We start from the raw sequence: 12111 nt of genomic DNA on the forward strand, positions 1-12111 counted from the left end.
CCACACCAGCAGCGGCGTGTTCCTCCTCCAGAGGTTCGAAGAACCGGCATTTCACAGACGAAAGCTTCCAAAACATTGGCCAGTTTGAGGCCGGATATGCACAGCTTGTTTGGACCGTTTGGAGCAGGGGAAGATCCGGGTATACAACCTGTAAGTTTGCATTGTTATTTGTGTATTTATCAAACAAGAATGTTTAAATGTGTAAACTGTGTTGGACTGCTAAGCCATTGACACAGTGCTAACTGTGCTAACTAAGTTGCTAGAGTTTCCATATATCAACTCTAATATCAGCAGATGGCCTTGCATACATGTATCTCATAGCAGGAGAATGTCTGCATTCACACACAAAATACCTATTGACAGTATACTCCGGGTGATTTGCCGTGCGGTCAGTCGCGAAACGTAATTACATTATAGCTGGCGTAGCGTGTATGCAACCGATCTAACACACGGAGCTAGAGCTAGGTTTGGTCGGAAAAACATTTTTGTGATGCTACGTTGCTAGCGTTTAAATATATCAACTACAATGTCAGCAGATGGCCTTACATGTTTGTCATGGCAGGAGAATGTCTGCAGTCACACACACGGAATACTCATACAGTATACTCCGGGTGATTTACCGTACATTGTGACAGTACATATACTGCATGTAGCTAACGAGGCTAGCTGTATGCTAGCGCAAAACAATGTATTCATGCAAGTTACATTGTATGGTAGCAGAATACCCGTATACGATTGCAATTATAAACACGTTATTGCTAGCCTAATATGAAGCACTAGCTTTTGTTCATAGTAGTTTTATTACACTGCATTATAGTTGCCTTTCCTCCAAGCTAACGTTCATATCGTGTTAGCTACCAAGGTAAACAAAGCTAGGTTAGCATATTAGCAGTCAAGCTGTTCATTACACAACTACTACTAACGAATCTAAAACAACTAAGTTTCTCTAATATTTTGTGATTTGCATTTGATTTCGTCCAGCCAGATCCTGGCGGACAATCCATGACGGGGACGGGACTTCTACTACTACTGAGGCCTCGTGCTAAAAGGCACCGCACCGACTGTGCGCAGGCAAGATGCGAGGAGGAGGAATGAATGATATACCGTGTATATATGTATATTTATGTTCATTTTGTACATTTCTAAAAATAAAGTTTAATGGAAATACTTAGTAGGCCTATCCTTTCTTCCCTGAATTCATATATAGCAAACCATGATTTGATTTCTCATCAAACAGTAGTAGTTTATTACAGGTAAAAATAACTTACTCTTTGTTATGACTGGCTCGTAGGCCACAACGGAAAGGCAAGGAGACATACACGAGTTTACAAAACAACGGCACATTTATTGTGGTAAATGCAGAGATAGGTGGTCGAGGGGAGAGGGTCGCTCAGTTCGTCCTTCTGCAGCCGCTTTGGAGAGAGACTCCGGGCAGCTGGGATTAATAGCACCGGCTACGGAGGTGTCCGTGATCGCGCTGATTACCCTCTTCAGCTCCACCCCACCGTAAGCCCTGCAACACACCTGCACAAAGGCCCTGGGGCCGTCACACTCTTCTATAACAACAGTTGTAGGTTCAGTTCGGTTAGTTGGCGTATAAAATATACGGCTGTACCGACGCCATGATAAGACTGATGTTCGGCTGAGAGCAGCCGTTTAGACATGGGCGCAGCCTCTCTGGTGGTTGACTAATCAGAACAGAGTGGCCGAGCTGACCAATCGGAGCAAACTAGGCTCACAGGGAGGGGGGGGGCAAGAGCTCCAACGAGTCGTTTAGTGGAGAAAGTGAATACTGCTGAATACACATGCTTGACAGAGATGCTGTATGCGAAACCAATGTGAGTTTGGAAAATTGCACAGTATTCTATTTTAGTATACCTCAACAATGTAATTATGATCAGTGGAAATGGCCATGACATGGGCCCTTTAAATGATAAAGAAAGCACAATATAAAATCAAATGGGATGATTAATTTTATTGCAGTTAACAAAAAGCAGTGTGAGTAAATAAGCAGTGATATAATAAGTTCTGCCATGCGTCTGTGAATATAGTTTAAAGGTACATTTTGAAGTGATGTGGACGAGGTATTTATCAATAGTCAGTTTGGAGGAAAAGTGTCAGCAGAACGCTCAGAAATATATTGCTGTATAGTTGTCAGCAAAATATTTTAGCCAATTTTAAAAAAGGGCTATATTTAGAATATTTAAAAAGCTTTACCTGGATGACAAACAGCCCTGAAGCCACCAGATTTAATTGTAAAAAACTGTAATTTTACCTTGCAAAACACAGGAGTTGCTTGTCTGTCTCTCAGTTAGTGTATTTGTTATATAGGTGAATTTGAATGAACTAAAGTCACAAAATAACACAAACAAACTAATCAAGCAACTTGTTTTTCCACCAAATAGTTAAAATACTTTGATTACAAATCTTAAAATGAAGTCTTCACCTTCTACCTCATTTGAAAAACATTTAGATTCTATGAATTTAGGTTAAATATTTTCATTTAACAAAATGCGTCCTACATTACTGAAAACTGTTCTGTTGCTGAACTTCAGGTTGCATCAAAAACATCAAGAAGCAATACAAGCTCTATTCTGTTCATACACTTAAATAGCGCTCAACACTAAAAGCTAATAACTAAACTACTTTAAGAGGATATCTATTGAAGATTGGTTCCTCTTCTCTTGGTTTACGCTCCTCTCCTCTTTTTCGCTGCCGGCCCAGGCTTCTTCTTCTGGGCTGCTGTAAGTCATCAGTTCAATAGAAATGTATGTATATTGTTAATGTCAGATTCATGATGCAACAAGAGCCATAAAAAACTAAACTAAATACACTCCTATGTCTAATATGTGTCATTGATGTTGATAAAACAAGAGACAGCTTTACCCCCTGTTGTCCCTGGATTCCTTTTTCTCAGAGCTTTCTGCTTCAGCTCCACCTCCACAGGGTAGTGATCACTGACACTCTGAGTCTGGGACAGAAAATAACATTTAATATCGTCAATATTTATTTTGAGTTTGTTCTTCCGGTTAGAGCAAATGCGCGATTACTAGGGTTGCCAGCTTCATCAACAATTTATTTAATAAATAAACCGCTTTTTAAGCTTTTGAATGACTGTTATTAAGTTGTAACCCTTTTTCAGGAAATAAATTAACCATTTAGATAGCCATTATGTGATTAGTTTATCCAAACAACGTACATTTGTGAATTTTAGCTGCTGGCTATATGACAGCGGTCGGTCGGCTTAATAAAAGCATGTCAACAATGTTTTTTAAATGACTCTCACTGCCAGAACTGTAGACACAAGTTTGCACTGCAAGTCTAACCATAGGATATTTAATATTAGTCTTAAGTTATGCGAATCACCAATTTGTCAATAGATAGCAAGATAGCTAACATTGGCTAGCTATCTTGTTAGATATATAGCTAACATAAACTAGCTAGCTAAGTCAGATATATAGCAAATGTTTTCTAGTTTGTAAAGTAGATAGCTATCTTTCGTTGTCCAGCTTGTTAGGTAGATAGCTAACGTTCCTAGCCTACCTAATATTTTTCCACCCTTCTGGCAGTTTTTATAAAACTATCCACATGTGCTTTAGTATACTTTCCAACCAGCCGATGGGCTTCGGTAGTGTAGCTGTTAATAATCCCAAATAAAATGTATTGTTTACTATGCTGCTAGGGCTAAACCGGAAACATTTACATCTATGCATTTAAACCGGTAATGGGTTGCACTGTGTCACTTCAGCAGGTTTCAGTGTTACAGTCTAGTACCAACGATACCCAGCCCTAAACATGAGTCTCACTTCTTCTTCTGTCAAGTTCAACTCTTCCTCGAAGTTGTAGGCGATGGCTGAGTCGGGGACGATGGCCTTCAGCATCCTCTCTCCGTAAACAACGATCCTGTTATTTGGAAATGCAGCACAACTCTTTTTTTTTTTTTAACAAACACAAAATATGCTTGGATTAAACTGTAACAATGAAATGTGTATTACCTGTCGTAGGTGTGGTCGTTATTGTTACTAGTCGTGGTGTCGACATCATCGTCTATCAGCCAATAATAAGGAGCCGAGGAGATGAGGATCGAGTCCTTCTTCCTCATGGAGAGATACTGTCCATCGGCATTAAAGTCTCCCAAAATTATAATGTTCTGCAGAAGAAAGAACAACACAAGCAAATTCAGAATGGAAAAAGCACATTATGTTTATTTATTTTTACTTTATTCATACTGTAGGTATTCAAAGCTTAAACAAAGTGTGCTTACATGAGAAACATAATTAAACAAATCGATTTAATCTCTCAAAAACCTACTTAATATTGTGATAAACAAAAGACGGTTAATGTTAAATGTAAAGATTTTCACACATTGTTTTTCTCTCAAACCCATCAATAATATTTTAAACACTTACATCATTCTGCCATCTTTCCCTCACATCTTCAACCACTTCATGCAGAGCGTTCAGCTCCGCCTCTGCGTCACTTGGTTTGGTGTGGACCGGGATCAACACCAGATTCTGCACAACTGGAGGCAAACACACACACACACACACACACAAATAATTCCCCGGCCGTTATCGCAACCTAAGTCTAACTTTAACAAAGTATTTATATGTAAATAGTCCATTTAGGTCTTTCCCAAAGTTAGGACCTCACAATATAGAAAGGTCCTCATAACTTCTAAAACTCCAAGTGGTCCTCACAATGATAGCCATGCAAGACATATGCACACACACATAAACACACCTGTGAGGACCTACATAAACAAAACAATGTTGCCTAACCTTCAACCCCTATGTTAACTAAAGAAGTGCTTTAACATTCAAACAGTCCTTTGAAGGTCTGTACCAAAATAGAGAACAGGCCAGAATGTCCTCATAATCCATAAAGGTCCACAACACACAAAACCCAAATTGATCCTCACAATGATAGTCTAAAAAACACAAACACACACACAAATACCTGTGCTTGGACATTTGAGAAGGACAGCGAAAGGCTCTCTGGCGAGCTCGTCAACATCTTCTTCATCTTCATCATCTTCATCATATTCATTATCTTCATCATTTTCTACGTACTGGTAGGAGTCTTCTATCTTCACTTCTTTCTTTCTAAAACACAAAGCCACAAACATGTACTGTATTATAAAGCTCATAAACACACATGTTATGTTTTGTTTGTTTATTAATGTATTTTTATTAGATAGTGAGATATCTCATAAACCACTTGAAGTTTTTCAGTAAAGCCTTGTAGGAAATGTATGTAGAGTTTGGCCCAACGGCACAATGTGTTGATTTGTAAAGCCTATGATGTTCTGGGTCTTAGCTACCGGACCATAGACAACAAATAAGTTGTAGAACTTAAAAGATTGAAGTCAAGCGTCTCAAAGAAGAGTAATGTAATATGTCACAGATTACTGGTTCAAAAATAAACATTACTGTTTTTTTTGTCTTTAATATTCCACACAGTTTTTCAATAATAAGTATCCAATTGAATGTGGCTGTTACCAATTTAAGACATTTTTTAATTCCTGTGAGACATAACGTATAGCTCAATTGGTATTGATGTGTACTGAGGCTTGGTCTGAATCCAGTTCGAAGACCATTTGCCGTGTGTCATCACTCTTCATTTCAGGTCTGTCTCTACAATGAAGGCACTGGTTGCCCAAAAAGGTAACCACACACAGGATTGTCTGTACTTGTGTTTCTGACCTGTAGAAGTAGACAAACTTCTCCTTGTAAGTCGTCCGTCCCAGACGTTCACTGCACAGCATGCCGTACGGATTACTTCTGTTATCTCTGCCAGAAAACAGAAACAACTGGAACTGAACATCTCTCACAATCATCAATAATTTGTTTATATCATTTTAGATGCCCCATAAGATTTGATTTGTTTTTTAGCCACATACATTAAAATGTTATTGTCAGAGCAGACTGGGCTCTGGTTTCAGACAGAGGGTGAAAAGAGGTGCTGCGGCACAGGCAGTATGAATAAAATAAAGAGCTTTTTGAACATCAAAGCATGGAGACACGTCACAGTAGAGGCACAAAATAAAAAATGTAACCTGAACATTTGCAGAATATGGCCCCTTTAAATTAAAGTGCATGCTACTATGTGTGGAGAACTCACCCATAGTTATTCAGGTGTTTGAGGAGCAGTTTCATGGCCTTACCACTCTCATCCATCACCTCCAGCAGCACCACCACGCTGTACTCAGACAAAATCTGCAAAACACAACCACAGAGAAAAAAAAGCATAGAACTAAAAGCACTTTTTTAATTGTATTTATTGTTTAGCCCTAACCCTGCACTCTTTAGGGCTAACCTTTTTTTTTCATTTTCTAAGAGGGGTACAAATTACAATAAAGCCTTTGAATTGAAATTCAAACATGCTTTAAAGACCAAAACAAAAACAACACAATATAAAAAAAGTTTCAGGTAGAAGAGTTTGCTTATAAAAACAAACATGTGACTAATAATAGCAACAATAATAATGGCTTTGTTATATTAAAGTGTTCCATATATGTGACAATGAGCCAGCATGGTCTACTATAAGCCTTACATTGAAGGAGGTAAGCCACCATAACAAATTGTATCTAAATCTTTAGTGTCTACTTTAAAATGTCTTATATAAAAAATACAAATAAAAAACATTCATATTTGAGATGCAGAACCAAATACAGCCTTGGAAAATGTATTTGTAACTGCAGTAGCAGAAGTTTTTAATATATATGTTTAACAGTTACAGCTGAGGCCTGTACTACGAAGCCGGTTCAACATAACCTGGATATGTTTGAGTTAGCCGGTTGGCCTAATCCAAAACATACACGCTCTCGCTAAGCGGTCCTACAACGCTGGTTATCAAGTGGATCGCTCAAGCCAGCCGTGTCCTATCTAGTTAGGTGCGCGTTCACATGAAAGGGGTGGTATTTGGAGCATTAGACCAATCACAAACATGGACAAGCGTACTGACAGCGCAGCGTCATACTTCCTGAATGAAAAGTGAACTTTAATATTAGTCAAATATGAAGAAGTTAAACTTTAAACATCCATGACTTAAACACTTTATCCAGGATAAAAGCCACATAGCTGCACCTGCAAGGTGAATACAGCTGGTAACAGAAAAAGTGTTTGAATGCGTACATTAACAGGTTTATGATATCACTGCCCCATCCAAGACACGAGTGGATCTGACTTTAATTACATTTGACTCGAGTGTTTCGTCAACTTAATGTGTTGCTTAAAATAATACTTCTGCATACAGTATGTGACACTGTGAGTGTTGCACGGCCAGATACGGCTCAAGAAGCTGACCCAGATAAGGAAATATATGATACATTATGATGTGATATGATATGAATGATAATGGGACACATCGACGTCTGCAGCAGTGCCGCGGACTGTAGCCTACTTAATGTTACTCTGATCCGGTTACTTATGTTGTGGCAGATATTTAAGTAAGCTTTCTTAACGCTAATGTTATAATAGTCAGATTGCTCTGAAGATGGGAGGGGATATTCTATTAATTGCCGGCCTTCTTTCCTGCAACGGCAGTTTTTCTGTATTTCCTCTATCCTGTAATATGACTTGATATTAGTGTTAATTTCGTCAGCTATTTTTTTATTTAGTTTTAGTCATAGTCCTGTGTTAAATTTCCTTTTTCGTTTTAGTCATATTTAGTCACCTTCATCCTGTTTTTATTTAGTCAAGTTTTAGTCGACTAAAAGTCTGAGCATTTTAGTCTTATTTTAGTCGACTAAAACAGTAACTATTTTAGTCAAGATTTAGTCGACTAAAAGTCTGAGCATTTTAGTCTTATTTTAGTCGAAGAAAACTAATTATTTTAGTCTACTTTTTGTCAATGAAAACTGTTGAGTCTTTTTTAGTCATCAGATTATATTGAACATTTCAGTCAAACTAGTCTAGCCAAAACCAATAATTTGTCATTTTAGTCAAACTTATTTCACAATAAGATTATATCTTGTCCTTATTTGATGAAAAACACAGGTTGAATGATTAAGAATGCAGCTTTGCAGAGAGTATCTGGTCAGGTTTGTGGTGTTTTTACCAGCTGTGTTATGGCCACATTGCTTCCCTTCTGATAAAACAATGCATTCGCTTTTTTTCTCAGCCTCATTGTAGCGAAAATGGGCCCAAATATCACATCGTTTCTTTCTCCCAAGCAGTGGTGGCTTTATACTTTTTCGTTGTCAGTAATTTTGACAGACAAGATCGTAACATTTCCGTCATAATCCATTATTACCCGTCGAGTGCACAATGTATCACTCACTCGCGCTGACGGGGGGGGGTATTCGGTTAACGCGAGTGCGACCACTGCTCCCAATCCCTGTTGTTGCCATTTTATTTTCTGTTAAATAAGGTTAGTTAGACCATGAGTTAGACCCAAGTCTTCCTGACAGTTCACAGTGTGCCGCTGTCCGGTGTATTTCAAATGTACCGCCGCGCGCGGCACAGACACACAGCTGCTGCACCCAGCCGCAGCACCGGAACTGCTGGGAGAAAAACTGACTATCAGAGATGTAACGTTATCTTTGATAATATTTCGTCTCCTCATTTTTCGTCAACGAAAGTAAAGAGAGATTTTGGCATAGTTTTTATTTAGTAAACTACATTTTCGTCTCGTCACTTTTCGTCAACGATATTGCATGATGATTTCGTTACAGTTATTGTTTACTGCCGTCGGTGCCGTCTCGTCATCGTCTCGTTTTCGTCATGGAAAAAAAGGTCGTTGACGAACATATTTCGTCAGTTTTAGTCAACGAAATTAACACTACTTGATATGTGTGTGTTGTTGTTGTTGTTGTTGTTTTTCGGATGATCTTATGAACAAACTTATATCTAAGCTTTATAAAAAAAACAGCTCCTTTCATTTAAATGTCTTACCATGTACAAAAACATTAACTGAAATATTACACTGAACAAACTTGTGTGGTTCAGCACGGTGAGTTACCTCAATGATAATTTCCCGTACGGCCTTCTTGTTGACTTTAGTCCATCCCAGTCTCTTCACATTGAAGGCAGCGATCTTCATTTTGACTAAAAAACATAGATCGATTTAAACCAGTACAACATACAAGGCCAGTGGTGGACAGTAACAAAGAACCTTTACTAAAGTGCTGTACTCAATTACAAGGTACTTAGCGAGAGTATACTGTATGTCCATTTAAAGAAACTCTATTATTTTACTCCTCATCCAATATCTGACACATTTACTTACTTTTTCTCTATTTGATTTCCGTATATGGAAGGAAATAATCTCTGTCCAGGGGCGGCGTCTGGGGGTAGCTTGGAGTTGCTATAGCAACTCCAACAATTGGCCGAGCAACGGCTTGTGTTTGTGTGTGTGTGTGTCTGTCTGTTTGCGGTGTGGTGATGATATTAAAATAATATTAAAATAAACACAGAACAAGATAAAACATCAACAGTGATCCTAATGAAATTCCCTTGAATTAAGGCTGACAAGAAATTAAAATAGGATAAAATAAAACAATTTTAAAAAGAAAATGTAAAATGTAAAATAAAAGCAAAACAGAAAGAAATACAGTAAAACATGGACAATGATGAGAATTGAAAGTTAACCCAATTAAAAACCATATTAAAAAGTTGGGTTTTAGTTAAACTCCATAGCTGAGAAATTAACACTTAATTGTTTACACTAAGAAGAATAAAACTCATAAGAAACAAAAAAGAAAACTCACCCAGCTGTTTGAGTAAAATCTAAATAATGACCCAGCAGCAGAGGTTGTTCTGTTTCAGGGGACAGGCGTGATGTGAGAGGTTCTGCAGAAACACCAGGAATAAACCCAAAAGGAAAGTCTCTGTCAGCCAACAAACGGGCGCCAATCCACCTTCAAATGCATGCTGACCAAGGGCCGTTCTCATTTCATCAAATTCCCCTCCTCGACTCCCCTCCTCGACTCCTATCCTCGAGACTTACAGGAGATGCGAGCGGAGGAGCCGAGGAGGGGAACCGAGGAGAGAGGAGGGGAAGCAGCAGGCGTTTAGAGAAATGAGAACTCCTCTCCTCTGAGCGGTCATTTTAAAGAGACGTCCATTAATGATGACAGGAGGCACAGCAGCCCTCTGTCTGATGGACAGATGTGTTCATGACGACTTATATATTTACTTTTAATTAATTGACAGTGCGGTATAATGAGACAATAACAGGCTACAGATGCGGACACACACACACACACACACACACACACACACACACACACACACACACACACACACACACACACACACACACACACACACACGTATATATATATTTATATAAATATATACAATTTCAGAATCAAACAGAGCACTCTCATAATAACGTAACACTATCAGAGACTGGATATACCCCCCCCCCCCTCTCTGGTCGCTACAATGAGGAAAATAAATTACGGACCAAAAGTTTTATTTACAAGTATTACAAGTAAGCAGAGGACACCAAACCAACTGAGACCTGTCTGTCCGCTGCATCTACGCACACACTGTACCACACACACCTACACCACACACACGCACCTACAGCTCCTAAAGCATAATCAGGCTACAGCCGTTGTGTATTTTATTATGTGAAGCACTAAATGGTTTTAGAAAAATATCGACTCTTTGTTTGTAGATATCTACTAAACTAAAGCAAATAAAGAGAGTAGGCCTGTTATACTGAGTGATATATATTATAGGCCTACACACTGCTCTGCTTCTGCACGGACCTCACAGCTGTTCTCACTGTAAACATCGCGTCGCGATGAAAGCAGTTAATAAAATAATATCCAGGGGATGCATGCAGAGCTGTCATTGGCTGAGATAAGTCCGGCCGTGCGTCACGACCATATACTGTATATATAAATGGACGTAGGGTCCGTGACGTCACCCATAGGATTCTGCAGAGTTGCCGAGAAGCCCTTAGTAGGCGGAGTCGGCCACTAACGGCTCGACAGTGACGTCAGAGTCTAACTCCAGCCTGCTCCACATAAGGGCAAAGAGGCGGAGCCGAGGCTGGACCTGCTGCCTCCGAGCTAACCATATATATAGACACTTCACCCCAAATTGCTCCTGTGGGGATTGCCCACAGTACTGAATGTGTGTAAGTCGCTTTGGATAAAAGCGTCTAACAAGTGACGTGTAACGTAATGTCATGTGGAAAACCCCAACAAGAAGAATAGGTTCATGTGGAAGATTTAAGAATTGATTGGCTCTTTAATATACAACATGGAGGCGTTAAATATGGACTAAATGTTTTTAAATTTGTATAAATCTAACGAAATATCTTATAATATCCATGGAACAGTTATTACTCTTAATCAATACAAGAAAGAATCTTAAAAAAATCCCAAAACAAGCAACATGTCCTGTATTGAGTAACATTATTCATTGCTGGTTAGAATGGCCATTTTTCTTTCTACCAATTGAAGTACATTTTAAATGATAAAGAAAGAACAACATAAAATCAAATGGGATGATTAATTTTATTGCAGTTAACAAAAAGCAGTGTGAGTAAATAAGCAGTGATATAATAAGTTCTGCCATGCGTCTGTGAATATAGTTTAAAGGTACATTTTGAAGTGATGTGGACGAGGTATTTATCAATAGTCAGTTTGGAGGAAAAGTGTCAGCAGAACGCTCAGAAATATATTGCTGTATAGTTGTCAGCAAAATATTTTAGCCAATTTTAAAAAAGGGCTATATTTAGAATATTTAAAAAGCTTTACCTGGATGACAAACAGCCCTGAAGCCACCAGATTTAATTGTAAAAAACTGTAATTTTACCTTGCAAAACACAAGAGTTGCTTGTCTGTCTCTCAGTTAGTGTATTTGTTATATAGGTGAATTTGAATGAACTAAAGTCACAAAATAACACAAACAAACTAATCAAGCAACTTGTTTTTCCACCAAATAGTTAAAATACTTTGATTACAAATCTTAAAATGAAGTCTTCACCTTCTACCTCCTTTGAAAAACATTTAGATTCTATGAATTTAGGTTAAATATTTTCATTTAACAAAATGCGTCCTACATTACTGAAAACTGTTCTGTTGCTGAACTTCAGGTTGCATCAAAAACATCAAGAAGCAATACAAGCTCTATTCTGTTCATACAC

At 38.4% G+C, this 12111-nt stretch overlaps 1 protein-coding gene across 1 annotated transcript in view; it reads right to left on the reverse strand.

Annotated features, from left to right (window-relative positions):
• Positions 1–1955: 1955 nt before the first annotated feature.
• The window catches only part of LOC117486466, a 197271-nt gene continuing 187115 nt past the window's right edge, over positions 1956–12111 (reverse strand). Inside the window, exons 10-18 of the mRNA XM_034134912.1 lie at positions 8965–9050; positions 6124–6218; positions 5706–5792; positions 4960–5105; positions 4410–4522; positions 3996–4150; positions 3807–3903; positions 2887–2971; positions 1956–2742 (exon numbers count right to left, since the gene is read on the reverse strand). Coding sequence (XP_033990803.1) covers positions 2690–2742; positions 2887–2971; positions 3807–3903; positions 3996–4150; positions 4410–4522; positions 4960–5105; positions 5706–5792; positions 6124–6218; positions 8965–9050 — 917 coding nt within the window. The 3' untranslated portion in view covers positions 1956–2689. The remainder of the gene's footprint in view (positions 2743–2886; positions 2972–3806; positions 3904–3995; positions 4151–4409; positions 4523–4959; positions 5106–5705; positions 5793–6123; positions 6219–8964; positions 9051–12111) is intronic.

This window comes from Trematomus bernacchii, unplaced genomic scaffold (genome assembly GCF_902827165.1).
Source record: "Trematomus bernacchii unplaced genomic scaffold, fTreBer1.1, whole genome shotgun sequence".
NCBI classification, from domain to species: Eukaryota; Metazoa; Chordata; class Actinopteri; order Perciformes; family Nototheniidae; genus Trematomus; species Trematomus bernacchii.